At 43.8% G+C, this 27,415-nt stretch overlaps 6 protein-coding genes and 2 non-coding genes across 14 annotated transcripts in view; 3 read left to right on the top strand and 5 right to left on the bottom strand.

The window, feature by feature from the left end:
* Positions 1–16: 16 nt before the first annotated feature.
* cinp (cyclin dependent kinase 2 interacting protein) lies at positions 17–2,020 on the bottom strand. 2 transcript variants are annotated; one of them, XM_069160657.1, is made up of 5 exons: positions 1,921–2,020; positions 1,243–1,414; positions 900–1,035; positions 651–780; positions 17–376 (listed from the first exon to the last, which is right to left on the bottom strand). In XM_069160657.1, exons 1-5 carry the CDS (start codon positions 1,925–1,927, stop codon positions 174–176), a joined length of 648 nt encoding a protein of 215 aa, XP_069016758.1. In that variant the 5' UTR covers positions 1,928–2,020; the 3' UTR covers positions 17–173. The 2 variants fall into 2 exon arrangements, with proteins under 2 accessions (XP_069016758.1, XP_069016759.1); XM_069160658.1 differs by having other exon boundaries at positions 1,848–1,927.
* Positions 2,021–3,307: 1,287 nt separating this feature from the next.
* On the top strand, positions 3,308–5,562 carry LOC138205024 (uncharacterized). Its single transcript, XM_069160662.1, has 4 exons — positions 3,308–4,079; positions 4,212–4,403; positions 4,482–4,692; positions 4,807–5,562. Exons 1-4 carry the CDS (start codon positions 3,425–3,427, stop codon positions 5,039–5,041), a joined length of 1,293 nt encoding a protein of 430 aa, XP_069016763.1. The 5' UTR covers positions 3,308–3,424; the 3' UTR covers positions 5,042–5,562.
* An 81-nt stretch (positions 5,563–5,643) lies between these two features.
* dkc1 (dyskeratosis congenita 1, dyskerin) lies at positions 5,644–10,857 on the bottom strand. 2 transcript variants are annotated; one of them, XM_069160660.1, is made up of 15 exons: positions 10,790–10,857; positions 9,696–9,751; positions 9,506–9,592; positions 8,964–9,055; positions 8,693–8,877; positions 8,439–8,503; positions 8,041–8,167; positions 7,802–7,932; positions 7,421–7,564; positions 7,188–7,308; positions 6,892–7,010; positions 6,710–6,813; positions 6,370–6,412; positions 6,019–6,180; positions 5,644–5,934 (listed from the first exon to the last, which is right to left on the bottom strand). In XM_069160660.1, the coding sequence occupies exons 1-15, from the start codon at positions 10,803–10,805 to the stop codon at positions 5,869–5,871; spliced, it is 1,518 nt and encodes a 505-aa protein (XP_069016761.1). In that variant the 5' UTR covers positions 10,806–10,857; the 3' UTR covers positions 5,644–5,868. The 2 variants fall into 2 exon arrangements, with proteins under 2 accessions (XP_069016761.1, XP_069016762.1); XM_069160661.1 differs by having other exon boundaries at positions 9,696–9,748; positions 10,790–10,825.
* Positions 7,075–7,150, bottom strand: LOC138205208 (small nucleolar RNA SNORD83). Its single transcript, XR_011178858.1, has one exon. It is a non-coding gene; the product is annotated as a small nucleolar RNA SNORD83 (small nucleolar RNA).
* LOC138205203 (small nucleolar RNA SNORD17) lies at positions 9,243–9,440 on the bottom strand. The gene has a single exon (XR_011178854.1). It is a non-coding gene; the product is annotated as a small nucleolar RNA SNORD17 (small nucleolar RNA).
* Positions 10,858–13,059: 2,202 nt separating the features above from the next.
* Positions 13,060–16,291, bottom strand: LOC138205026 (tetratricopeptide repeat protein 9A). Its single transcript, XM_069160666.1, has 3 exons — positions 15,814–16,291; positions 15,356–15,538; positions 13,060–14,058 (listed from the first exon to the last, which is right to left on the bottom strand). The coding sequence occupies exons 1-3, from the start codon at positions 16,289–16,291 to the stop codon at positions 13,976–13,978; spliced, it is 744 nt and encodes a 247-aa protein (XP_069016767.1). The 3' UTR covers positions 13,060–13,975.
* Positions 16,292–16,463: 172 nt separating this feature from the next.
* med6 (mediator complex subunit 6) lies at positions 16,464–20,456 on the top strand. 3 transcript variants are annotated; one of them, XM_069160664.1, is made up of 9 exons: positions 16,464–16,556; positions 17,043–17,145; positions 18,400–18,559; positions 18,670–18,761; positions 18,930–19,012; positions 19,088–19,196; positions 19,489–19,607; positions 19,717–19,744; positions 19,975–20,456. In XM_069160664.1, exons 2-9 carry the CDS (start codon positions 17,139–17,141, stop codon positions 20,103–20,105), a joined length of 729 nt encoding a protein of 242 aa, XP_069016765.1. In that variant the 5' UTR covers positions 16,464–16,556; positions 17,043–17,138; the 3' UTR covers positions 20,106–20,456. The 3 variants fall into 3 exon arrangements, with proteins under 3 accessions (XP_069016765.1, XP_069016766.1, XP_069016764.1); XM_069160665.1 differs by lacking the exon at positions 16,464–16,556 and having other exon boundaries at positions 16,987–17,145; XM_069160663.1 differs by lacking the exons at positions 16,464–16,556; positions 17,043–17,145 and adding an exon at positions 17,153–17,621.
* Positions 20,457–21,353: 897 nt separating this feature from the next.
* Positions 21,354–27,415, top strand: part of pcnx1 (pecanex 1) — a 28,576-nt gene continuing 22,514 nt past the window's right edge. For 2 of the 3 annotated variants that reach the window (XM_069160667.1, XM_069160668.1), the window contains exons 1-5: positions 21,355–21,697; positions 22,809–23,023; positions 25,207–25,312; positions 26,480–26,516; positions 27,267–27,332. In XM_069160667.1, the coding sequence (XP_069016768.1) occupies positions 21,545–21,697; positions 22,809–23,023; positions 25,207–25,312; positions 26,480–26,516; positions 27,267–27,332 (577 nt within the window). In that variant the 5' untranslated portion in view covers positions 21,355–21,544. Of the gene's footprint in view, positions 21,698–22,808; positions 23,024–25,206; positions 25,313–26,479; positions 26,517–27,266; positions 27,333–27,415 lie in introns of all 3 variants that reach the window. The other variant, XM_069160669.1, reaches the window with a different exon arrangement.

The raw sequence follows: 27,415 nt of genomic DNA on the forward strand, positions 1-27,415 counted from the left end.
CCGACAAACTCTGAAAAACATTATCAAACATTTATTTCAGGTCAGAAATCAATAAATAAACTTCAGTAAATATTCACAATAAGATTCAGGCTGCAGAAACTTCCTGGTTAGCCTAGCTTAGCTCGAACAGCTGCAGCAATGACCCTGATCACATGACTGGATATCAGATGACCTCACAGAGGGCGGTGCCCGGTCTCCAGCAGCAGAGCCTCCAGCATCAGTCTGGTCTGGGAGGGGACAAAGGGCTGGTGGAGCCAGCAGGACAGGTAGACCATGCAGAGGTCAGAGGTCACCGTGTGGGCGATTTCCTGCAGGATGGTCTGCTTCAACCGCAGCTCTTGACTGAAGGCGTCCAACAGGACACGGGATGAGTCCTCTGAGAGAGACAGACAAACAAACAAACATCATACACAGGACAAGTCCTCTGAGACAAACAAACAAACATCAGACACGAGATGAGTCCTCTGAGACAAGACAGATAGACAAACAAACAAACATCAGACATGGGACAAGTCCCCTGAAACAAACAAACAAACAAACAAACATCAGACACGAGACGAGTACCCTGAAACAAACATCAGACACGAGACGAGTCCTCTGCAACAGGTGTGTGTGATGACATCACTCAGGTGTGCTGCAAGTGGACCCACCGAACTGTTTGGTGGTCCAGCTGTGAAACAGAGGACATTTTCTTCCGTCAGGTCCGAACTGAAACTCCTCCAGGTCCTGAACGCCTCGCTGTGATGTCATCAGACGCTCCATCTTCGTCACCACGGCGACCTGTAGGGAAGAAGAAGACGACGACAACGTGAAGACGATAAACACCAGGGGCTAAGTGACCAGGGGCTGAGGGGCTTAGTGTGACAATGACTGTTAAATGAAGGTAAACGATGTTTCACCATTCTGTCGACGATGTTCTGCAGTTTGCCGCATTCCTCTTGCAGTTCTTCAGCGCCGTCCGTCTGCTGCGATGCAGCTGATAGAGCTGATGGAGGTGTTGAATAATCGTCCACCAGCAGCCGGTCGCTCTGAGAACTGAAGAAGAGAGAAGAGCCGGGGGTTCGGTGTCAGAAACAGTGCATCCTGGGACAACTCATAAAAACTCTTCTTTTTCTGTCAATACAGCAGCCCTGACTGACGACATTTACCATCAGCACCGAGCAGACAGCCACACAACAAACAAACAAACCTAAACACATAAATCTAAAAAGGATAGGATGTAAATAACGACACTAAACTCACCGTCTCATGTTGACGATGTTGGATGCTAGGTTAAAACCGTCCTCGTTCAGTTTGTCCCACCTCACCATGAGGTTGTGCCAGTCAGCCGCATTGTCTTTGATCTTTCTGGCACTTCCTGTGACCGCAGAGCACTTCCTGTTTGCTGAGGTCACTGTGATGTCACCTGACTCACCTGAGAACAGAGTTTTTTGTTGGGAGTTATTTATTTGAAAAACAACAACAAAACATTTCATGCAGAAAAACCAAACAGGGAGAGAATGACAGGTGACCCTCAACCTGCAAGTCAGTTAGGGATGGGTTTTTTCAGTTCGTCACTGTTCGTCAGTGACGTCATGTGGACTATATTTTAATATTTGTAGGTAACTGATATTCAGATCAATAAAAGAGTAGATGAAAATATCTGCAAGTTAAAAGCTGATCCGTCTGCAGAACAAATGATTGATAATAATAATAATAAAAAAGATTCTGTTGTAATCTGTTCAATGAGGAATAATTGAGCCAATCAGCGCTCAGATCAATATGTCAGCTGATCAGCGAGTTGGCTCCCATGTGGAGCCTCGTGTAGGTTTCAGATTAATTAAAATGAAATAAATTGAGCAGTTAACCTGTTTCAGTGACGTCCAGCTGTGATGTGGATCAATAATCGATCATCTGATCAGTCTGCAGATGTTCACTCACCTTCCATCTGATCAATAACGACTCAAAGCCCACGCGGCGGGCTAAATTCATGCTTCCATTTCTTCTTCCGCTTCCTGTTCTTCTTCTGTGGTGATTCTTCTCATCGGCGCGGTGGCGCCTCCTGCTGATCAATAACTTCATCAATTGTCTAAATTCTTCCAGTAATTCATCACCTATTTCAGTTATTTTTATTGATCGTTAATTCAATGTCCTGTTGTTATTTTTTAGTTTTTAACGTGTAAATATGTTCTTTTAATTTGAAGGTGAATCTTTATTGACATTCCAATGTAGACAGATTTTTAAATCATATTTATTTGTTGTTTTTGTAGGAATTAATAATAATAAAACTACTTTTAACACTTAAGATACTGTTATCTTTATTGTCTGACAGGCGGAGCGACTTCACGTAATTTACTGTCAGTGACGTCCACACACTGAGGAGGTTGTATAGTGAAGAGGTCTCACTCTGTCTGGTGTTGGAGAGCAGAAACAGTTTGATGATACACTCTGACTGTAGTCACATCAGTTTATTAAAAATGTAACATTTTATTATTCAGACCACAAACAAAAAACAGCGAGACCTCCTGTCAAACATGTCAAATCTTTGTCCGATTGAGTTTAATTATAATTACAAAAAAAGATGTCAACATTTTTATGATAATAAAATAAATATAATTCGGGTTTTTTTTACTTATTTTTAAAGTCGAGTTTTTTACAATTGTGTGAAGGTTTGAATTTAAATAAACAAATGTCAAGCAGTAACTGCAGGAGATACTGCAGTTCCTTAAATGGTCCCTTGAGGCTGGCCCAAAAAGCGGGTCAGTTCCCACCCTGAACTTTATATAAAAGTGGACGAAGCCTGCGGATCTGAAAAATGAGGCTGATGCAGAAGTGCCTTAAACTGCAATACCACAGAGTGCCACTAGAGGTCGGCTCCATAGACTCCCATTCAACTCATAAAACACAAAGTCTATACATTTTTTCCACTCGTTATTTCGGCGTTGTCAGCTAAAGTCACTCCTTCTTATTAGTTTTCTGGTGGTACATCTGAAAATAATCCCATCATTAATTAGAAAATAAGCTTCAGCGTCTGTTTGATTGACAGGCAAAGATAAAAAAAAAAAAAAAAAACATAGCTGCAGTTACAGCTGATCACAACAGGAGCCGCCAAAGACCAAACAATCTTTTGAGATCGTAACTTTAAATATTCTGTAAGGACGAATACAAGTTTAGAAATTGATCATGATGATAATATAAATTGAAATGTAAATATTAATGAATAAGGTGCCTTTGAGTGGCATCATCTTTAATAAGAAACCTGAGCTGAGCAGAAACAGTTAGAGTGAGACATCTCTCCTCACACACACTCTCTGCTCCCGGATGCAGGAAGTAGCAGAAGAAGACTCGCAGATACGGAGATTGTCGATCAGACAGAGGGGCTCATCAAAAATCGATTCATTCAGTGGTCAGACGTCATTGATAATCAATAAGTGTGACCTCATTGATGGCGTCAGCGCTGGAGCTTCCTGCCGAACTGTGGCTGCAGGTGTTCAGCTTCCTGTCCTGGAGGGACAAACTGAGTGTCCGCTGCACTTGTTTGTACTTCAAACACCTGCTGGATAAGTCCCGCCCCCTTTGGCTGGGCTTCAGCGTCGTGCTGCGGCACCTCTCGCGCTACAACCGTCCGTTCTGGCGCAGCCTGGCTCAGCGGTACGTGGGCAGCGTATCGGTGCGGTCGGGTAAGCGGAAGGACCTGAAGCAGCTGCTCACCTGGCTTCCGGCTCTCGGTGCGCTGCGATTGGACGACTGGAAAGAGGCGGGAATCGGCGAGCTAAAAGGGTTCCTCCAGCTGCAGCGTCTCTCCATCACTTCCTGCTCCACACCGCTGAAGAACCTGGACTTCCTGATGCCTTTGAGTCACCAGCTGACGCAGCTCAGCCTGTGCAACGTGCAGCTCATCTGTCCCGCCTCTCACCTGCTGGCTGCGGTCAGTCAGCTGACCCGTCTCACCTCTCTGCTGCTGCATCATGATGGCAGCCTGAGAGTCCCGAAGCTCAGCGGTGTCCTCACTCACCTGACAGAGCTCAGACACTTGTCCTGGACCATGATCACCTACAGAACGTTGTCACATGACTTCTTCAGTCCCACCCACCTCCAAGGTAAACAGAACTGGATGATACAGAGGTAGCATTAGAATTAGAACCAGAACCAGCAGATGGAGTGATCCTGGGTGACAGGTGAGTTCTGACGACAGGTAGAAACACAGGTGTGTTGTGTTTGGCCTCCACTAGGTGGCGCCGCTCTGCAGCTGTCTGACCTGCAGCTGTTGAATTATGACGCCATGGTGACGCAAGAAGTTCTGCAGCCTTTGTCCCGCCTCCGCAGCCTGTCAATCTTCCACCTTTACTCCGTACCTGGACCCATCTGTCACCTGCAGACATGGCTGACATCACTGCCACACCTCCGCAGCCTCAGCGTGCACGGTGAGTCTGCTGTGACTCTAGTGTTCCTACCTGTCGGACCTGATACGATGTCATACGACCTCCGTCTCTGACCAATAGGAGGCCATCCTCTGCCGGCGTACGCGGACTTCCTCCCGTCGTCCCTTGTCGACCTGACACTCTGCGTGGACCTGCAGCCTGAAGACCTGCAGGTGGTCTCAGGCAGAGTGCCTCACCTGGAGCACCTGCACCTGGAGCCATGGGGCTCCTCCTCCAAACTGGTCAGACTCCTCCCACAGCTGTTCCCTCACCTCAGGACGCTGCGGATCAGGTGAGCCGCTCACACCTGGGCTTCGTTTAAAATCTGGAATTATTTCAATAACTCATTTTAAGATTGAATAGCTGGTTTCCATAGTGACCTGCTTTCCGTCACCTCGCGTTACAGACATAACCACGTGTCGGACGAGGACTTCCTGTGTCTGCGGCAGCTGCAGCACCTAGACACCTTGGAGGTTCTGGACTCGTACTACAGACCCGACCCGGCCGACCCCAGCTGGGTCGTCTATGAACCGAGTCCTCGCCTGCTGCAGCTGATCGCCGACCTGCAGAAACTGACCAATCATAGAGTCCGGGTGATCACAGGCACGCATGGAGATCCACTCGCCTGTCACTGTGTCTGACCAATCAGAGCAGGCGTCTGACCAAAACAACAAATCACATGGTTTTATTAACAGGTCAGCAGGTGGGCAATGATTAAACATAGAAGATATATCATATTTCACAGAGTGCCTTTCTGGAGGAACTGATTACTGCTGCATGATGGGTAAAATGAGATATTTACAGGTAAAATATCAATAGTGTTTGAAAAGTAGAAATTACACAAAATACAACTGAATGTTTAGTTTTATAGAACACCAATCATCTGCTGCATTTTATACTGTCACTTTATGATGCAGCTGAATTTTATAAGATCCAAGTTTTCGATGGGGGTGGAATTTCAAAATAAAACATCCTCTCCGACCCCCGTTTGTGTCCGACCCCAGCCTGTTCAAGTCAAACCGAGTTGATGTGAAGATTACAAGGTCACAAATTATGTTACCTCAATATTTGTCATTCATGTCAATATTTCAGAATAAATATCCTGTTAGAGGCGGTTTGTAAATCAGATGAACACTGAGCTCAAGTTTAGATTTTTTTTAAAGGTGTTTTAAGAAACTTTTCCAGCAGAAAACTTCTAATTGACATCTTTTATCTGCACAAACTGAAACGTTTCGAGATGACGCATACAGAAAACACTTTTATTTTGAAATTACAAACAGGATTCCTGTTCAGTTATTTACAGCTGGAAAAAAAACCAAAAACTAAAGATTTATATATATAAAAAAAAAAAACGCTCCTCTTCTTTCTGCTTTCATGCAGTCCATTATTAAACTCCCAGAATGCTTTGTGTCCAAACAGATGTGATATGGGCGGAGTCTCAGTTCTCTGTTCACATGTTGGTCCATAATCATTCCGAAGTCTCGTCTTCCTTCGGTTTCTTCTTCTTTTTCTTCTTTTTGGCACTTTCTGTGACCTGCAGGACAAACAAGTCGATTAATATTTTGCATTGTAACTGACTTTATAAAGAAATTTTGTACACGACGACCTCCTAACTTACTTCTGTGTCAGGCTCCGCCGCCGCCGCCTCCTCCGGCTCAGCCTCGTCCATTTTCGCCCGCTTCTCTTTCTTCTTCTTCCTTTTCTCTTTTTTAATCTCATCTGCTGACAATGTCTCAGTTGGCGGCGAGTCAGCGTCGCTCTCTGTCGCCTCCCTCTTTCTCTGCAGGTCAGAGGTCAAAGGTCACCGCACTGATCACAACAATCATATAGTCTACAGTCATTTTGGATAAATGAAACAACTTGGGATGACATTAAAACCCAATTTAATCAGATTCTAACAGTATGAAGGACTCAATAGATATTTAAACTGTCCTCGGATGATTGGTTAATTGGATAAAGGTGTGTTTACCTTGGCTGGAGTATCATCAGATTCCTCCTTCACTTTAGAGATGCTGTTAAAACAAAAAAAATAGTTTGAACGAGTTTTTTTTTTATACGTTTGGTGATATTTAAACTGAACGCTTCCTGCCTGACATCACAGCGTTCAGCTGAGCGCAACGACTTCACTGTTCTCAGGTGAGCTGCCGCCGAGCCGCCGGCAGAGCGAAGAAGCTCGAACCCTTAGAGTTTCTGTCGCAGAGTGACTCCCTCGAAGAGCACGTCAGCTCAGGGAGGGATAACTTTCTGCAGTTCATACACCTGAATACACCTGTGCAATGGCCACGCCCCCTCCACAGACCGAGACATACCTGTAATCGACGTATTGGGACTTCCAGTCTTGCGGCGTGCTGCCGTTTGGTTTCCCGTGTTTGTCAAGGAGTCCTTTCTGAATCATCATCTTCTTCTGACTCGCCTGTAAAAAAAGAAGTATTGATTAAACATGATCAGTTTTTTGTTTTTTTAACTAATCAGTGGTGATCAATAACAGTACCTTCGGTCCAAGACCCCACTTCCGAGGATACGTGTCCCTCTCCATGATGACCCTCTTGATCTTCGCCACAACGCCGTGATCGCAGGTGGAGATCACCGCCGTGGTCATCAGCGCAACCCCTGAACAACACACTCGTCAACAATCTCATTTATCGGCTCTGATAAGGTGATCAATGAATCTTGAAGCCATCAGAAAAGGGTGATAGATAACAGGTCATCACGGCCCGAGAGCTGCTGTATCTATTAACTCATCATGTGGCTTTTAACACACGCACACACGGTCCACCTGCTTCTTACCTGTACAGATGGCCTCGCCCTTTGTCGTTATTACGACAATGTCCTGGTTCATCTCGATGCCGTCCTCGTACCGGAGCACACCAGGCAGCATGATCTTGGCCCCGTAACAGATGGCGTTCACCTGCAGACAAGTCGCCAAGGTGAGTTTCCTTCATAAAAAAATAACAACCACAACAAAAAACACACCTGCAGCAGCACCCGCCAGGTGCTCGTTCCTCAGGAGGAAGACTCACCGCGCTGTCCTTCATCACTAGCCGCCGGTGAGACACCAGCAGCTTCTCCAGAGGGAAGATGACTCTCCTCAGGTACGTCTCGTCTTTGTTGTGATCGTACTGCCACTGAGCATCCAGCACGTCGTGCATCGTGACCATATGGTCCTGAAACCACAGAGACACGCTTAAAAAAAAACACATCACGTGACGATGTCAGCAGTGTGATGTCATTGTGATGTCAGCAACGGTGAGCGTTCGGTCTCGAACAGGGTAATGGGCGAGACGTCGTCTCTGCTGCCATTTCTGTTCCAAAGTCTAATTGACAGACCTGCACGGAGCAGCAGGACTGGACTCAACACTTTGAACCCCGACCTCCGTGACAAAACAGGAAGTGATGCTGACCTTCTCGCCCAGGACTCCGGACCGGACCCGCCTCAGCTCCTGCATCTGACCTCCAACCCCGAGCAGCAGCCCCATGTGGACGCACAGAGTCCGAATGTAGGTTCCCGCTTCACAGCTCACCCAGAAGATACCTGCGACCACAGAGGCAGGTGAGCTATGACATCACGGCGACCTCTGACCCCATCATAAAAACAAAAACAAAAAATATTATAAGGTAAACATGCAGTCAGTCTGCTCACCCAGCCTCCTCTCAGGGTCGTACTCGATCAGCTTGCTCTCGTAGATCGTTCGGACTCTCAGCTGTCGTTTGACGGCGGCGATGAGCGGTGGCCGCTGGAACAGGGCACCGGTCAGCGTCTCCAACGCCTGCAGACACAACAGGAGTGAGCCGGGGGGGGGGGGGTCACATGACACACACACAGCGGGCCAATCAGAACACATCTAGAGGCCTTGAAAAATATTCCAACAGTGGAGCTTGAGCTTAAACTTTAAGGAGCATCTAGTGCCATCTAGTGGTGAAGATGCAGATTACAACCGAACACTGCGTGTTAATAAGTCTCCTAAATTCAAACCATTTATATTTTTTAATGCAGAAATAGATCGATCGATCAGCTGCGCCGGACGCAGTCAGACTTACCCGGGCCAGAGTGTGTTCACTTTCTATCGCATTGTGCAGCCGAACGATCCCCACATACTCTTTACCTGCAACACACACAGAGAGTAGTGAGGGGGGCTGCTGGGTTTTACTGTGCCGACACACCTGTCAGCCGGGTGGAGACAACGTACAACAGAGTAAGACTACAGGAGCTAAAGCATTGTCGCCGGCATCTCCTAAGATTTTTGACATCTATACACCATTGCGTAAGCCAAACAAAAAGTAAGTGGTCGTACCGGCACTTTGTTGGGACTTGACCAATCGCGTGGCTCGATCCACGCAGACGATCAGGCAGCCAGTGACCTTCGGGTCGAGCGTCCCGCTGTGACCCGTCTTATCCACCCGTAGAATCCTGCGGATCCACGCCACTACCTCGTGGGACGACGGGTTGGCTGGTTTGTCCAGGTTGATGAAGCCCGTCCTGCCGGTGAAGCAGGAAACACGATCGTCAGTGTGTGTTCAGAGGTGATGTTAGAGTGTTAGCTTAGCATTGACCTGAAAAGGTACCTGACATAGTCCTGGATGTTCCTCTTCAGAGGGTTGCTGCCGTTCGGTAGAGGAGTGTAATGAGCCGTCCGAATGTTCAGCTTATCGAAATTCTGCAAGAAACGAAAGACGTTAAGACTTCTTTGTTGGCTTCAGTCTGCCGTTTCTGCGCTTGCTGTATGAGGAGGACTGACAAGAAGTAGCAGCATGCTGTGATGTTACGTCCACAAGTTTGATGAGCTCTATACCTATGTTTTATGAATGGAAATCATCCTGCTTTCTTTCAAGTCTTTAGCGCATGTGATCAGAACGTTAAATCGTCTTGGCAGCTGTCGAGTTGAGTCGTTCTCTCCGCGAGGCTTCGGGTCGTCCGGCAGAACGCCGGGACGACACAGTCACCACCGTGGAGAGGCCCCGCCCCCAGAACAGGAGCAGAAGCAGGAGACTATGACACGACAGCAGCACTCAGAGAATGGATAAACCAATTCATCACGTCACATGACCAAGACTCGCTACAAGGGCAGGTTTATATTCACATTCATGAGATAATATTGTGAACCAACCTTTAGTAGGAGGGGCCACTGTGAAGTGTCCAGAGAGGGGACTTTAGATTCTGGCTGGATGAAGAAGTCTCCGCTTTGTTGGATCTCCTGTGTAACAAAAACAAACCGCTTTAGCTGCTGATCTAAAACATACACAGTAAATTATTAGCTGCTGTTGAACCATTTGTCACCGTGAAAACGTCAAACTCACCCCAACTTCTTCGTCACTGACTTTCTTCATCTTCTTCTTCTTCTTCACTGATGCTGCTGAAATCAAAGAAAAAAAAAACAACGTTTAAATCAAAAGGTACCCAGTAAAAACTAAATATACCCAAGAAAAAAAACAACTTTAAAAATATAAATAAATCAAAACCTGACTTAAGTGTATGGTATGCATGGTGATTTTAATCAAATGAAATTTTCCAGATTGAACATTTATATGGATATGCCTAAAATTGTCCGTTTAAAATTCATTTTCTACACAAACCGAAACGCAGCCGTTTTTTGTGGTTTTCTGCATTGGAAAACTTGATTTTAAAAGTGTGTATGGAGGAACAGAAGTCGACCACGTGGCCTTTCCTACAACACGTGGTTTTCAGTGCAAGGCGGCTAACCTGCAGAGCTAACAGCTAACACGAGGAGCTAACAGGCCTTCAGATCTCGTACAGAAATTGAACATCCAGCATCTGATAATCGATCAGACTGCTGAACACGCACGTGGGCCACCTGAACTCGACGCAGGAAACTGAACAGGTTTTGATCACCAATAAAAGGATCAATAATAGTTTGACTGAGTTGTAGCGCGCGTCAAATTTAAAATCACGCGGTTCTACTCGGGAGACTTTAACCCTCCTGAAACGTCTCATTTGAGCAGTTTTATCCGCTTTGTTCCGTTTCAGTGACTCACAAACTGCCCGAAAGTTTTTTTTTTTTTTTTAATGTGAGCCTGCACACGTGGGACGTGATCTGGTCCTGGTTAAGGCCCACCGGCTGCACAAACCTCAACCACCACCAAACGGCACCGGATTGCAGCGTGAAACACACGCCGAACTAACTACCAGAGGGTCATCAGAGGAAACAACAACGGTCAACAGAATTAAAATCCTAAACAGCACTTGTGTCATCAAACAATCCTTAAAGTGACTTTTTCCTATGAGAAGTTTGGCGGTAAAGGCGTAAAACAGCGCGTGTATTTGGGGTTAGAGTCTGCACGGTTACAGATCCTGTTTGTGCGTCTTATATCGGTTCACGTTTGACTAACTGATAAATAAAAAATGTTTTTTGTAAAGCGTGCTGCACACTTACCCTCCGTGTCCGCCATGTTGAACAGAGAGACTGGAAGCACAGATCGCGACCTTCTTCTTCTTCTTGTAACTCCTCCTCCTCCTCCTCCTCCGCCTCCTTTTTCTTCTTCTTTTAAGTTTTATGGCGGATGGCATCCAACGAAAGGTGCATTACCGCCACCTACTGTATTGGAGTGTGGACCAGAATTACCTATCCCTTTACAAAATAAAATAAAAATAAATACAAAAAAAAAAAATAGTTGTATCAATTAGGTGCGCTAAATACGTTTACTCAATCCTGTTTCTTTCAGGTATTGTAGTACCTTTCCTGCACCCAAGGTTAATGCATCTTTTAAATTTACTTCCTCTACTGCCAGCTTCATCTTCAACCTGTCTCAGTCGAGTGTGAATTTCTGGCAATGACAAATGATATGCTCTACAGTTTCTGCTATTTTGCAGTACTCACATAGTCCTGTTGGGTGTTTATTTATTAGTTGCATTGTTTTGTTCAGCCTTGTATGTCCAAATCCTCAGTCTGGTTAATATGTTTTCTTCTGTGGTGCTTCCTCTGGATGTCCTCCCTCTGCCAACTTCTTTCTGAATAGCGTAAAGATGTCTTCCTGTGTCTCCTGCGTCCCAACTGTGCTGCCATTCCTTAATAACGTTTCTTTTGATTATTGATTTAGCTTCTGTGTTGCTGAATAAAATGTCTGTCTTGTGCTGACATTCCAAGGCTTGCTTTGCTAATATATCTGCTGTTTCGTTTCCTTTTATCCCTCTATCCCCCCAACATGAATGATACCAAAATACCCAAATGTTTAAGTCGGAACAGTGTTTCATATATTTCATTGATTAAATCCTGCCTGCTATGGAATGTGAATGATTGTAATGACAATAATGCTGAACTGGAATCTGAACAGATGATGACCTTTTTGATCTGAAACTCCTCTACCCACTGCGGTGCTGTTAAAATGGCCAACGTCTCAACTGTATAAACAGACAAATGTTCTCCTTTTGACTTCATATTGCAAGGTTGGTATGGTGACCGCAAAACCAGTTCCACCTGTATTAGGATCTTTAGACCCATCTGTGTATGCTGGGGTAAATGATTGATATGTTGTCTGTAGTCTATCCTCAACCACTCCTGCAATATTATCAATATCTTTAAGTGCTTAGGTTTTGTCCAAAATTTTTGCATCAACTGACACTGAGGGAAATAGCCAAAGTGGTGTTGCTGATAGTGGTACTGTAGAAGTGAATGTTATCTGATTTAACGTCATATCTCTTGCAAATTTTTCACTGCTCCATGCAAAGCAGTCCTGTTTGGCCCTTTCACTTTCCCAACATGGCAGAAGCACCTTTGTGGTTGGATGCTTGTCTCCAGAATATCCTTGCAGATTGGCCCAATAGTTCAAAGTTAAGAGCTTGCATCTCAAATGCAGCGGCATCTCACCCACCTCCACCTGAAGAGCAGACACAGGACTTGTTCTAAAAGCTCCTCCTCCTTCGTCTTCCTCTTGAGTTTTAATGGCGGCAAACAACAGATGGTTCATCACCGTCTGGAGAGGAGTGTGGCTCAGGAATCTAAATGTACCTTCTCTAAAAACAAATGTTAGGGGGAGCAGAATAGATATAAAATAGGTCACTATGTTCATCGGGCAGGAAAATTATACAGATTACAAAATAAATGTGGGACTCAACAGGTAGCCTCTCTGAATACTGAAGTTTCCAGGTTTGCTGTTTCCTCAAAAATGTCCGTCGTGTTACATGCCTCTGTTTGCGTACGTGTAATTCTCACGCCGAGACAATGTCAGGTGTGTCAAGGACAAAACTGACTACAGTGGCTGGGTGTGTATCATTAGGAACAACTTAACAAAATTAAGTAAATACAACTACATTTTAAATCAAATTAAGTGGATGGAAAATTTAACTTAAGACCAACAATTATATTTACTTCCCTTTTTTGAGGCAATTGGTTTACTAGAGTTTTTAAAGTAAGATTTATTGCATTTAGTAGACCAAATTCTTTATTTTATAATGTTAAAAAAAGTAGAAAATAACTGGTGCATCCACTCCAGAATTTGATAGGATCTTTCTTGGTCGATGCTCCACCATTCCACCAAATTTGATGAAAATCATGCCAGTAGTTTTTCCGTAACCCAGCTGAATGCTAATGTGGTGATATCATAAATCCTCCACTTTTAAGTTACACGAGTCATCAGGATGATTGTGTTTCTGGAGAATCACCTCCGTGGCTACCAGATGAAAAGGTATGAAATCATTTCAGTCGAGTTTGCTTCATTTGTTTATTTACACATGTGCTTCAGTCAGTTTGTCTCCATTGATTTTCTTTAGTGGATGAGGAAAATAAAGATGGGAAATCCACTGCTGCAGAACCACGAAATATTTTAATCAATAGACACGTTTATTACACGCAAACCTTTACAGGAAATAGATACAGTAAATGCTGTGAATGAAGTGCTTTGTTTTGGCATCAGTAAACACAATTAGCTCCATTATATTGACTTTTATAAAGTTGCCTATTTACAATTTGTGATATGTCTCTTTAAATTCATACTGTGATTAGCAACCGTGTGCTCTTGACGTCCGTGCATCTGCATTTTGAAACCGAAAGCACCTTTTATTTACTTCAGATAGAATCAAGAGTGTAATTTTTTTTTTGACTTTTTAATTTTTTTTTTTAACAGTACTTCCAAAATCAGAGTGTGGTGACAGAAGTGTAGGTGGCTGTTACTCACTAACACCACGGCGTTCAGAAGACATGTTGTGCGAGGGCAGGTGCTAATTTTCAGTTCCACTCGCCTGCAGATATGCTGGACTCCCTGCGGGGACCTCGTTGCTCCTGTCTCTATCACAAGTGTTGGCCTGTATGTGCAATGTTTGGACTGGCAGTGCATCAGTTCGATAAAACGTACTCCTAGTAGAGAAGTTTGGAAACAGAAACTCAATATCTGGTAAAATTCTTTTTTTTTTTGTTGTTGTTGTTAAAAAGGGAAAAATAAAACACTTCAAGCACACAACAGTGAAGTTCAATCACAAAAAAAAACTGGCAACCGGATGCTGTGCAAGGCAAAAAGCAAACAAACAGCGTTTTTCACGCCCGCACCTCGGACCCGTGGTGTTTGAGGTCACACAGTCGGGTTTCAAATTCACCACGGGGGCAGCAGCCATCGGGCGGCGGGTGCTTTTATGTTGCCTCTTTCTTTTCCCTCTGGGCGTTTCGGCGAATCTTCATCTCTGTCAGCTGGATGTAGCGGATCACATTGGTGTCTGGGAAAACAGAGACAGGAAAGAGGGGATCGATTTCCGGCTCGGACAGGAAACGGCTCATCAAGAGGGTCATAAATCTTCCACTTCAACTAAACTGTGACGCCTTGAACAAAGAAGAGCAGCAACAAGTCGTTTTAGCTGATTTTCAGTCCCGTTCTCGTGAACGCGACATCTGAGGAACGCCTCGACGGATGGGTTTCAAACTTGGCAGAAACATTCACTTGGTACCAACGATGAACTGATTCGATTTTAGGGATCAAAGGTCACAGTGACCCCAATTCCACACATTCATGTTAACATTACATCCACGGAATGCCAGGAGGAAATTTCTTCAAACGTGGCAAAAACATTCACTTGGTACCAATGAAAAACTGATTCGAGTTTGGTAGTCAAACGTCAAAGGTCAAGGTCACTGTAACCTCATGTCTTTCTAATACCTGTAAACGCGATATCTTGGGAAAACCTTGAGGAAATTTCTTAAAATTTGGCATGACATTCACTCGGCCTCAAGGATGAAGTGATTAGAGTTTGGTGGTCAAAGGTCAAAGTTCAATGTCACACTGTGACGTCTCGTACATCCCATTTTCGTAAAATGTGATATCTCCAGAACGCCTTGATGGAATGTTTTCAAACTTGGCAAAAACATTCACTTGGTACCAACGATGAACTGATAAGAGTCTTGTGGCAAAAGGTCACTGTCACCTCACATCTTTCCCATTTTTCAATATCTCAAGAACACCTGGAGGGAATTTATTAATATTTGACACAGACATTCACTTTGCCGAAAGGATGAACTGATATGATTTTGGTGGTCAAAGGTCACTATGACCTTGTGTAGTCCAGTCTCCATCTTGTTAATCAACGGTATCACTAATGTCTGCAGCCAACTCTTGATATTTTTGCATCACGCCTGCTCTTCCTGTTCTGCAGTCGTTCTGAATGTTTATCACCTGCAGTCGTTACCTGAATTCTAAAGCTACCTGTGCAGCTACTAATGAGCTCCTAGCATGCATATCTGCCTCTTTATCTCGTGTCCCTGCTGCACCTTGTTCATGGAAGAACGAGTGGTAAAAAAAAGCCTTGCTACCTGTCCCTGAACCCAACGTGAGGCCTTCAAGTGCTCACATGAAAGACAATTCAAGCTCCAGACTGAAATATCTTTAGACCAAAGAAGCTGCACAGTCGTCTGATCCAGATATTATTCAGGGGTTCTTGACAAAACAAGTCCAGACCCCCTGACTTTTTTGTGCAGTTTTACCATAATTAAAATAAAGTATAGCTCAGTGTGCATCCTGACCTGATGGCTCCTGTTTGTGCGACTCCTTCAGGTAGTACAGGGCCTTCTGGAAGTCTCCCAGGTGGTAGTAGGCCACGCCGGACCTGTACAGAGCCTTGAAGTTCTTCCCCTCTTTGTGAAGCACCTTCAGACAGTACTCCTTCACTCGCTCGTAGTTCACCAGCTCCATTTGCAAAAGGCAAGCTGGAATATAGAGATGAAGAAGCGACCGATGAGCCAATGAATGGGTTTTATTATTCATCAGGAGCATAGAAACACAGTTAACTCAAAGTAAACAGAGATTGATTTGACAGGAGATGAATAAATAACAGGAAAATCAGAGGAGGTGAGGTGAACTGTGGGGTAATCCTGAGAATGACTCATAGTGTATGAATCATTCATGAGCTCTGGAGTATTCCCACAATCTTCCTGTGGTGAAAACACACCTGATAGGTGTAGTGTGTGTGTGTGTGTCTCACCGGCCAAGCTGTTGTAACACTCCAGCTCTGCGTTTTCCATGGCCCCCTTCTGCTCATCCGTCAGCGTGGTGGACTTGCTGAGGGTGGACAGGAGGGAGGATGGGGACTTGGAGCTGGTGTCCGGGTCCCCCAGCACCCTGCACAGCCCCTTGATCTCCAGGAGAGCACGGTGGTACTTGCCGATCGCCTCCCGGTACTTCTTATCCTTGTAGCACTGCGTGCCTTGGCTCTTGAAGTCCAGCGCGCGCCTCACGACGTCGGCCGGCTCGTTGTGGGATGGCTGTTTGAGCATCGACCCACCATGATGCCTCTGCTGCTGATATCTGCTGTCTTTGGTCCGGCCGCTGCTGCTGCTGCTGCTGCTGCTGTTGGGAGGCTGCGCGCACTGCTGGAGCCTCGGGGAGCCCCCGCTGTTGTCGGTGAGGCTGCCCTTGCCGCCGTCCGCCCTGCCATCCTTCCCGGCCGGGATCACGCTCATCTTCGACGGTGTTTGATTATAGCTGCCTGAACGCCCGGCGCGGAATTAGCTGGAAAAACTGACGCTTTTTCACTGCATCCTCTCGGCCGCAGACGCGTCTTCGCCTCGCTGTTGTCGCAACTACGTCTTCTCTGTGCGCAACCCTCTGCGCGGCGTGCGCTCCAACGCTGAAACCTCTTCTCGTAATTTTCCCCCTCAGACGAGCCGATTGGTCGATAAATACAGGAGCAGTGGTCCTGCGGGGGTCCACCAACAGGAAGAGGAGGTTTGATTTCATTAGCAGTTTATCTGGAGATAATATAATTATCAAACGAAAGGAGCTCGAACATTTATTTGAATTAAGATGAAAACCGAGTTATTCTTATTTCCTGTAAATGGTTGCCTGAACAGACATCATTAAGCCAAACTGTATCTTATATGTCTTGTATTATTTTTTCACTGGAAATGAGGCTATTTCATCCCTCTTAAACTGCGTCACACTGAGAGGAGCATTTCATGAATATCTTACCTATTCCTGCCAGTCACAGTCATCTCTACTCGGATGATTCAGATGACAGACCCCGGTCCGTACTGACAGGCTGTGATGTCATTCAACCTGGGGTTTATGCAGGGGGTGATGGTGTTATGAAGGGGGCGGTGGCGGCGGGTGGGAGGAGGGGAGGTGGGGGGGCTCGTCTCACTGTGACTGGACATGTTTCATGCTGTCTTTCCACCATGCTAACACCCATCTGTCCTGCCCCCCACCCCCCAGCAGGGCGGTGGACTCAGCTGTCTGGGTGTGTCTCTGGAATCTCTGCTCTCCGGAACAAATGCTGCTGGATCACAAATGAAGAGGGAGCGATAAAATATGACTGGTTGCTATAACTGATGCTTGTTTTGCATTATCATTATCATTGCATGTCATCAACTGGAATCCAGTTACATTCTTATAGTCTTAATGGTTTGTATGAAATGAAAGTGGGGAGAGGAAATGGCCAAATTTACTAAAAAAAAATAACCTATAATTTTCAATAGCCGAATGATATTTTGAATCGGTGTGCCCTTGGAATTACGTGTAGTTTTTGTAGTTTTTTTTTGCCCATTGAAATACAAGAGAAAAAAATTAAATCATAAAAATACAATAAAGAATTAAAGCGTTAAGTAACTACATTACAACACATGTTTTCTCTCTTATTTAACCGTATTTTTTCCACTTTGAATATGCGTTTTATACCAATTTAACTAATTAAAACGATTGAGCCAACGTCATCAAACTACGACCTGAAGGCTCGCAAAGACGTCATTTCTGTGAGACAATTTGTTTACATCATGGCGGCGGTGGATTTCAGAGGTAGCTAAATCTGCGTTTTATTATTTTATAGAAAGTTATTTCACATGTGGTGATATTTAATGAGTCAAAACTTGTCGTATTTTATTTGAAACCTTGAAATGCGCTGTAGATTTGCTCTTGGCAGGAGCTAAATTAGCGTTAGCAACGATTACCCTCTTCTGCGCTTTGATTAGCATGTCTGCTAACTTTGCTAACGCCGGCTAGCTGATAGAGTGTTCATTTATCGTATCCATTAATACAAAAATCAATTACAGGTCATATATTAATCGCAGTATTGTTCAGGATCGTTACATTAATCGTTGGTTGAGGAGGATTTAAATCCGGATTTACAAACATCTGATTCGGTTTCCGTTAGCTTCCGGTTCGTCATTTAAGGGGAAAGTGAAGGGAAAACGGACTTCCAGCTCTGAGCGACTGATTATCTTAATAAAGGATTCACAAATCAGAAACTGTGTTATAAAAACTATTTATCCTTTCTAGGATAATTGAATCCAGGTGTGACTTGTCTGGTTATTGTGTTTTTAGATCTGGACTAGGTCTAATGTGGTCTGGAAGTAAAAAAAAGCATGTCCCTTTTTCATTTTCACAAATACAAAAAGGCTTTACAAATCAGAAACTGTGTTTTATAGAATCTTTAGCCACTCTAGCATAATCTGGTCCAGGTTTGACTTGTCTAAATGAAGTGGTTTAAGAACTGTGGTCGAGATGTCTCTTTGTTGGCCATGTCTCATCACTTCATGTTGTCATTAAACTTGCTGACTGCTCGTTCAATTTTCAGACAACCTTCTCGGGATCTCGTGGGTGGACAGTGGCTGGGTGCCGATTCTTAACCCTGGAAATGTCCTGGACTACTTCTCAGAGAGGAGCAACCCTTTCTACGACCGAACCTGTAACAACGAGGTGGTGAAGATGCAGCGGCTTTCTCTGGAGCATCTGAAGTATGTTCAATCTTCAACTGTGTTCCCAAACAAACCACCCAGATACCGTTAGCAGTGTTCGCTCTGCTTTAGAGGCCTGAAACATTTTCCTTTCTGTCGTGTTTTTTCAGTCAGATGGTGGGAGTGGAGTACATCCTGCTTCACGCTCAGGAGCCCATTCTTTACATCATCCGTAAACAGCAGAGGCAGTCACCGACACAAGGTGAATACCAGCACGTCCCTTTAGACTGTCAGCTTCATTATTCAGCTGCTTTAAACACAGTAACACTCTAACTACTTCATTCTGCAGCGGTTTATTTGATCATAAATGCCAGTAATCAGATTTTATTTTATGTTTAAAGCTCTGTTTGAATGTGTGTTTGCTCTCTAGTGATTCCTCTGGCTGACTACTACATTATAGCAGGAGTGGTGTACCAGGCCCCGGACCTGGGAACAGTTATCAGCTCCAGAGCGGTATGAACGTCCTCAAAACCTCTGTCCAAAAAGAGGTGGATTTACTGATATTAATGTGGGTCATCTCTGTTTAAGCTGTCGGCGGTTCATGGAATCCAGTCTGCTTTTGATGAGGCCATGTCCTACTGCAGATATCACCCGTCCAAGGGGTACTGGTGGCACTTTAAGGACCAGGAGGAGAGAGGTTAGACTTTTTATTTACATTTACAGTTTAGACATTTAGCTGGTGTTCTCACTTCTTCTTTTCCTCCTCCTCCTCCTCCTCCTCCTCCTTCTTCTTCTTCTTTTTTTTCTTCTAATAACGTAATTTTGAGGGATTTCTAGTGCCAGGAAACTCACCGTTGTGGTAAGATAGCCCGGTAACGCCCCCTACACTGCAGTCCCTTTGGGGTACCTTCATTTACATACAACAATTTCAGAAGCCATATGTGTCATACGAAGATGAACAAAACTCTTTTTATTTATTTTTTTTACAGAAAAAAACAAACCTAAGTCGAAGAAGAAGAAGGAAGAGGCCAGCTCCTTGTTTCAGAGGTACCGTGTTGACACGCTCCTTCTGGACCTCAGGTCAAAATTTCCACCAACTTTCTACCAGGTACGTTGCACACTGATGCTACACAGAAATCACTCTGCCTTTTCATTTGAATTTAACTCAAATAAAATGATCCTAATGTAAGTTTTTTTTTAACTTTCTGCACTTTCAGCCGAAGCCCGGTGAGAAGCCCATTCCAGGTACGATCTTATAGTGGAATATTTACAGGCTGTAAAGTTACAGAAGTGTCTGTCTGTCAGTAGAATTGTTGCTTTCTTGTTAAACGCAGTTTAAAGTAGATATAGATTTGGTTGTGGGTTTCACTGCTGGAATATTTCCTTTACTTTCAGAATTTAAAGAAGTATAAATTTGAATGTGGAAGAGGAAATTTTGAGTTTTCTTCCTCTGACTTTGTGCTCTCTTGTTGCAGTTGAAGTGAAGAAGGAGCCCGAACCACCCTCAGAACCTGTGAAACAGGAGGAGAGGGAGCCGGCCACCAAGACCTCAGCCCCGGCTCCTCCGAGTAAACCGCCTCCTGAGAAGAGAGCGAGACTACAGTGACGGGAAGGTGGAGCAGCGAGAAGTGGAGGAACAGCTGGCAACGGAGGAAATGATCCGGAATGACTTTTACTCTCGTGGACGTTTCAGGTGGCTGCAGGAGTGAACTGCAGTGGAGTTTTTTTTTTTTTTTAAGCTGACATCAGCATCGGTGTCGGCTTACTGTTGACATCAGCACAGTGTTGGTGTTGTAGTGACTTCAGTTTAATTCCTCATCTACTTTACAGGAAGAAAAGTCGTCTCATCTGAACAGTCTCCTTAACCTCCCTTTAATTACAAAACACTTTCATCTGTTTCGAAAGAAATACTCTGACTTTGTGGTTTTTTTTTCTATTAAAATGTGTAATTTGTGATAAAAAAGACTGAGTGAATTTATTCAAAAATTGACCCCAAAACATTAATTATAAATATTGTGGTGTTTTCATTAAAACTACATTCACAGATATTTCACCTTTTGGTTTATATTTAGTCTCAAATCAAAAACCAAATAGTTTTCTTTGATCCATTGGATGTTGGTATGTTTATTCCCTGCACAAAATCACATCACAAAAATAATGATCTTAATGAAAGGAACTTCATATTTCCTTCAGCTTGAAACTTCAAAGCTTTGATTCTACATTTCTCTTTCTCAGAATTGTTTCAGTTGCACTCCAAGGAAGTACAACTATCTGACAATTTACAGCAAGAGTAGAGACTGGAGGAAGAAGGGAAGGAAAACGTTTTAATGAATTGTCTCAGTAACCTCCAGATTTATTGTGTGATCACAACGAGGGCTGAAATTAACCAACAAACTGTGACAAATTTTCTGTAAATAACTTCAGTCTAATAATGAAATATATGTGCTGTATGCGTTTTAGGGAACAAAGAGACAAACTGGATGTTTTAAAAAAATTTTTTTATAAGCTTACAAAACAGGTAAAAACGGAGTCTTTCTTTTAGCATTACTGATAAATGAGCTAGTTTAACCGGCAGGGGTCGCCAGTGGGTCATATTTATCAGCGTTCCTAATTGCCTGATATAAAATTGTATTTCATTTTTATTTCTGTGTTGAGTCATGTTCAAACATCATTTAAAAAACAAATACATTTTAAGTGGAGGAAGTGGATAATATAAAGCGTAAAAAAATAAATTAAAAAAAAGCAGAAAGCGGCGTCGTCTATTTGCTGGACATGTGTCGGTGTAGCTGCTTCCCTGGCTACCGAGCAGCAGCGATGCCACGAAGAAGAAGTTTCTCGCAGGGCGTGGTGGGATAGGAGTCTCCTCCGTGGAGGACTGAAACAGTGCCCCAGCTGGCTGGCTAGCTGCAGAAGAAGATGGCTGCAGAGGGGATTTTCAGGCCACCGTCTGAAAACAGAGCGCCGCTCGTCATGTTGAACAACGACTAAAGCCAGCGTGTCGCCCCGGTTGTTCCGTCGGAGTCTTCGGGAAGGGGATAAACCGACATGGGGTCGCAGACTCTCCAGATCCTGAGGCAGGGGGTCTGGGCTTCGGTCACAGGCGGATGGTATTACGACCCCGATCAAAACACATTCGTCAACGCTCTACATCTCTACATCTGGCTCTTTCTGCTATGTTTCCCCTTCACGCTGTACATGGTGAGCTTCTTTTCAAATTTTTTAACCCCTTTTCAGCCTCTTTTTATTTCGGGTTTTTGTTGTTGTTGCGACCGTTGAGAAGTTAACGAGCCGGAGTGTCCGTTAGGTTAGCTGCCAACAGGATACTAACGGTTGGTCTCGGTCTATTATCTGGAGCGAAGACAAAGTAAGCCATCATTAAACCACTATTTACACAAACGCGTCATATTGGGACATTTATGTTTTATAAAAAATAAACCGTATTCAGTAGCAGAAATGGACTAAATCATGTTTAATTTCCTCCCTTTCAGTGAACGGTCCACTAACTACACAGGACCAGATTTTGCTCTTTTGTTTAAATTCTGTTAAGATCCGTTTGGACATTAACAGTCGATGTCAGGCTGTAATCAGTGAATTTACCCCCCCCGTTTTATCTACTTGTTTTCCTGCTTGTCGGTAGTGATTTGCAGTGTCACCGGTTCTCAGGAGCTACCAGCTGTGAACGGAGGAGCACAGCTGACGGGGATGGACCGGTGACGGTTCTGGCAAGGTTTAAAGTCCGACAACCAGACGCTTAATGACGGGCGGCTGTTTGCTCAGAGCTGCCTGTGTTTGTTTTCTGGACGCACTTCTGTGTTTACCTTTTGAAAGTGACACCGGCTGCCCAGAAGGAGTTTCACACACCACTTTTACTTAATTCTGACCTGTTAATTAATAATTAGATCAGACTTTGCACTCCAGATGGATTTTATAAAAGCTGAATCATGCTGCTGATACACATCTCTTAACTGCACCCAGGCTGTTGGAAAAGCCTATGGAGAAGCTGATGTTTCAGACAGGGTTGTGGTTTCCGATCTATTCCTGGAGTGGAAACACGGTTGTCAGCTCGCTGGTTTATATTGAGCACACAAGTTAAGAGTTGATGATAACTGCAGACAGATGCAGGAGGGATAACCTCAAGGACAACAAGGTGCTCAGAGTCCTTGTGGTAAACACAGCACTTTTTAAAATACTGCAGATACGTGCCATAAATAACCAGCACAGTGCTTTAGCAGGTCAGAAAATGATGTGTCATCATGTCACATCAAGATGTACTTTACACATGAATCTTTGCTTCCCGTTGTGACACCAGGCCCTGCCGCCAACCATGGTGATCGTGGGAATCTACTGCGGTGTGATCACTGCCATGTTCCTGCTGCTGAAGACGGTGAACTACCGCCTCCACCATGCCCTAGATGAGGGGGAGGTGGTGGAGCACCAGGCCAAGGAGAATCAGAGCTGCAGAGGGGGCACGGAGGGAGCGAATGACGGAGGTGTCACCCGTCGGGAGGACAGCAACGGCCCGGGGTGAGTTCAGGTCTTTAATATCTGTAAAAGGCTGCATGAGAAGACACAGAGCTTCCAGATCAATGATGGAGGAGAATCATGCTGTTTAAAGGTGATGCAATCTGTTGTCTGATGGGGCTGGGGTCAAAGGTGTGGGAATTGTTGAATTGTTGGGTTTCTCTGTATAATATTGTAAAGTCTTGCTGTAAGAACTTTAACGTGTTAAGTGCCATGAAATAACCTATATTGTGATTTGGCGCTATATAAATAAAGTTGAAAGTTGAAAGGTCGGGTGGTGATGTGAGAAAAGACAGGCTGACAATCTCTGTGTCACCTCTTAAAGGTCAGCTGTTTCAGAAGCAGGAAGGAGGGACGTAACTTCAGCTACATTTGTGTTTTAGAGAATTTTCACTTTTATTCGAAGCAGCAGACAGATTTATGAGATGCAGAAGATGTTTTTGACTGACAGATCATCCAAAATAAACATAAAAACAAGACAGCCTCTGCGGGAGAGAATATTTAAATGAAGGAGTTGTTTCCTTGTTAAGTGACATTGAATCCGTCCTCCGTGTGTCTTGTGCTCAGATAAAGTCACTGAGGATCGATGTTTTGTTTTGATAATGAAAGTTGCTCTCATTAGCATACCGCTGACCTAAAGGTGCCCTGTGGGCACAGAAGTTCTGTTTACCTTCAAACTGTAACACTTTGTTGTTGTGTTTGAGGCCTACCGAAGGTCTGTGATGTCACTTCCTGTCTCATGGAACATTTATGAAGCTGATTTCATTCGAAAATTCTAAATCCTGCTTTGTTTACATCCATGTTTACATGCTAGCTGTTGTTTTAGTTTTTTCTGTTTCTTGTCCTGTTATCGGCTCTGAAATAATATGAAACCGTTTGCAGGAACATGCATCACGTCTTCCACATGCGTGTGCTAAAGAAGACACAAAACTGAAGCCCGCTGATAAAAAACTCAGCAGGGTGCCTTTAAGTTTGACTCTTTTCTTCATGTTTTAACGTGCTGCAGAAGTTGTGCAGAGTCCGACGTCGTTATTCTGTTTGTGAGTCGTCCGTCTCGCTGCATGCGTCAACACGTGACTCCTAAAAAAAACTTCATGACACAACTTGTTGTTTATACTGTAGGTTTCCTTATTTCAGCAGATGATCTGTAGAGAATTTGGAACAAAACGATTTATTTATTTTCAGGGAAAAAGCTCATAAATCAGCTTTAAATGTGCTCATTCTCGTTGCAGTAACACTTATTATCATTTGTTTCATTAAAAAACAAGAGTACGTTGTTTAAAAAAAAAAAATCTATCCTGTTTTTACAAAACACTTCTTTGTTTTGGTTTTTATTAGGAGTTTAATCTGCAGTCCCGTTTATTACTACAGACAGGTGTGTTGACAGTGAAATATGTGCTAATTAAGGCTTTAATTAGAATAAATAATGACCTCATTAGTGGGCTGCTCAGGTGTCTCCAGGAGTCAAATGATAACAACAGTAACAATGAATTAAACAGCTTAAATACAAAATACATGATACTTATAATATAATGCAGCAGTTGATGTCTGACTGGAGGTTTCCATCCTTCAGGTTTCTGTCCCTGTGTTTTTTATAAAAAGGTTTTAGCTCTCATTCATTCGGAACAGAAGCTGAGAGGTTTCAGCCTTTTTCTTGCCCGAGACACGAAGAAGTGACTCATGTCTACATTCCAGAGGGAGAGCTGAGAGGCTCTCGACCACAGAGACAGAATCGTTCGCAGCTCTGTCCAACACATCTGGAGCAGCAGTCCAGGTTGTCAGAGTTCACAGAGGAACAGCGACTCGTCTGCTGGAGCTGTTGAAGGTGTTTGTGCTCATCTCCTCCTCCGTCTCCGTCCGTCAGCGCCACACGCTGACTTTATGTTGTGCTCTGACCCACTGCGAAACATTTCTGGCGTATGGAAGTGATTTATATCCTCAGCAGGTTGTTTGTTTCTACATACCAGCTGGAGAAAGGAGCGTGTCAGGGGCTAAATATAGACCCAGAGAATCTACATGGAGGCTTTCAGCTGGTTCTGGACCCTCAGTTCAGACAGAAGATTTAAAAGAGTCCTGATTAATATTTCACATGATGTGTGTTTCTTTGAATTGAAGAGAAGGAGATTAATGACATGAAGCAGGAAGTGCAAACAATAGCTTTAATGCAGGTGTGTGTTTGTGTTCAGGGATCCTGGAGGGGGGATCGAGATGTCGGACTTCATCCGACAGGAGACTCCACCGGTGGACTGCAGCTCCAGGAACTCGTACATCGGGATGGAGTCCAACCAGCAGGTAGGCAGGGCGCCGGTCTGCTGCATGCTGGGACGGGCTGAAGAGAGGAGGAGAAACTTGGTCTTCTCAGGAAATACAAAATACAAGTAAAACATAAATAAAAGTGAAAGTGAAGCATTTCAAACGTCTCTGGGTGCAACTAAGGCTGCACGATTCTGGATTAAATGGGGGGAAGTTACACACTTATGGTTTCCATAACAATCGGAAATAAGAGGAAACAGATCTGTTGACAGGGTTCCTACAATGAGAACATATTTCATATATTTCATATATTTCCTACTGTGCATTGGGGGCGGGGCAGATTGGTATTTTCTCAGTATTGGGGGGGTACATGACCTCCCTATAAAGAGGCTCCTCTTCATCACTGACACCTGTTACCAGCATGCACATGTATGTTCATAATCACATGCATGTAAAACAAATAATAAGCTGCTGAAGACAAAATGAAAGCAGCCTCGTAATGATAATAATAGACTTTATTTGTATAAAACCTTTCATACAGGAAATGCAGCTCAAAGTGCTTCACTTAAAACCAGATATAAAGGAACACAAAACATGTTAAAATGTCATTTAAAAATAATTATATATATATATATATATTTATAAATAATAAAAAAAATGCTTACAAACGGATTAAATTAAATACAAAAGGACACATGAATAAAAATTATTTAAAAAGTATTGTTTCAAACAAAACACATGCTGTAAAGAGTCAATTCATCATTTATAAAGAAAATTGTGTAAAAATATGATGGGATTTTATTTTGTATTATTGCCTTATTAGATATGATTGAATCTGACATAAATATTAAACCTCCTTTCTTGATTTTGACATAATCTTTTTCTCTGTTTGCTTCCTGTAACCTGTTTAAAGCTGCACTCTCACAGCTGAGACTCATGAAGTAGATTGAAGTCCAGTTTAAATGACTTGACTTTTATTGTTGCGGGATCAGAGGAAGCAGCTGCCGGGCCGTGTGTCTTCATTAGGAAGATTCGTCACATCGCTCGCTGTTAGCAGATCTTTCCTTTTAAATATATCCACAGATCTTCATATGTTTTATTCTGAGATATATTTAACCATCACTTCCTGTCTGTTCTCCTTTATGAACGTTCTGCCTCTGATATCCAGATAAAAAAGGTTGACCCTGCTTATCTTTTTCATTTCAGAATGGAGCCACACATGGACGAGCAACAGGTGCCAAAGGTAATTATGACCACTATAATATCTTTTATGTCTTCTTTAGATTTATACATTTTAAAGGTAAGAAGTGGTCTGTTAGAGGTTCAGTTTTCTACAGTCTACAGTTCAGTTTTCTACAGTCTACAGTTGTCTCTCTGTGCTGCATCCTCGTTCATGATGAGTCGGGCTCAGCACTACTGTGACCTCAGCAGTCACAGCAGGACGAGGCAGCTCTCGACAGGCTCTGCTGAGTTAGAAGAAAAAAAAAAGAGGACTCTGTAGGACGCGGCCTGGGAGTCGTCCTCTAGGAGCTCTTTATCAAAACACAGAAGATGAAGACAGTAAATGAACTTGTAGCTCTGCTTTGAGTGTCGGCTGAATAATTCAGACCGTCTGTTCGATGCCATTCTAATTATCCAGCAGTTTGTGATGACAGGAAGCGGTGTGAAGTGGGACGAGGGGTTCTGCAGGGGTTTAATTTTTTTTAAATCTTCACCCCGTCCACTTAGACTGCTTATCAGAAACTCACAGGAAGTCAGAGATGATCTGAGAGACGCTAATCTGAACAGTTCAGTCTTTGTTCTGAAGTCATCTCCTGCAGCCATCGAGGAGTCTTTTCAGAGCAGCTTCATACACTGAGAAGGTTTTAGGGTAAAAGACGGGAGGATCTATGTCTCCGTAGAGGACAGTTGTGTGTAGGTTGTTGGGTGCTGAATGTATTCATAATTAATGAAACCTGTCATCTGTTAACTGCTTTCTTCCTCTCCTTGCAAGGCGACATGGGGAAGACCTCAGACGACATCAGTCTGACTCTCGTAGAGAGCTGCAGTCATGATCACGGTAACCCCGCGGGACGTTTACATGTAACAGGTTGTTTTGTTTTTTTGAACGTCTCCACCCCGTCCTTCATGTCTCTGTTGTCT

Source organism: Embiotoca jacksoni, unplaced genomic scaffold (assembly GCF_022577435.1).
Source record: "Embiotoca jacksoni isolate LCO1_2020_lvr unplaced genomic scaffold, fEmbJac1.0.p SCAF_27, whole genome shotgun sequence".
In the NCBI taxonomy this organism is placed as follows: Eukaryota; Metazoa; Chordata; class Actinopteri; family Embiotocidae; genus Embiotoca; species Embiotoca jacksoni.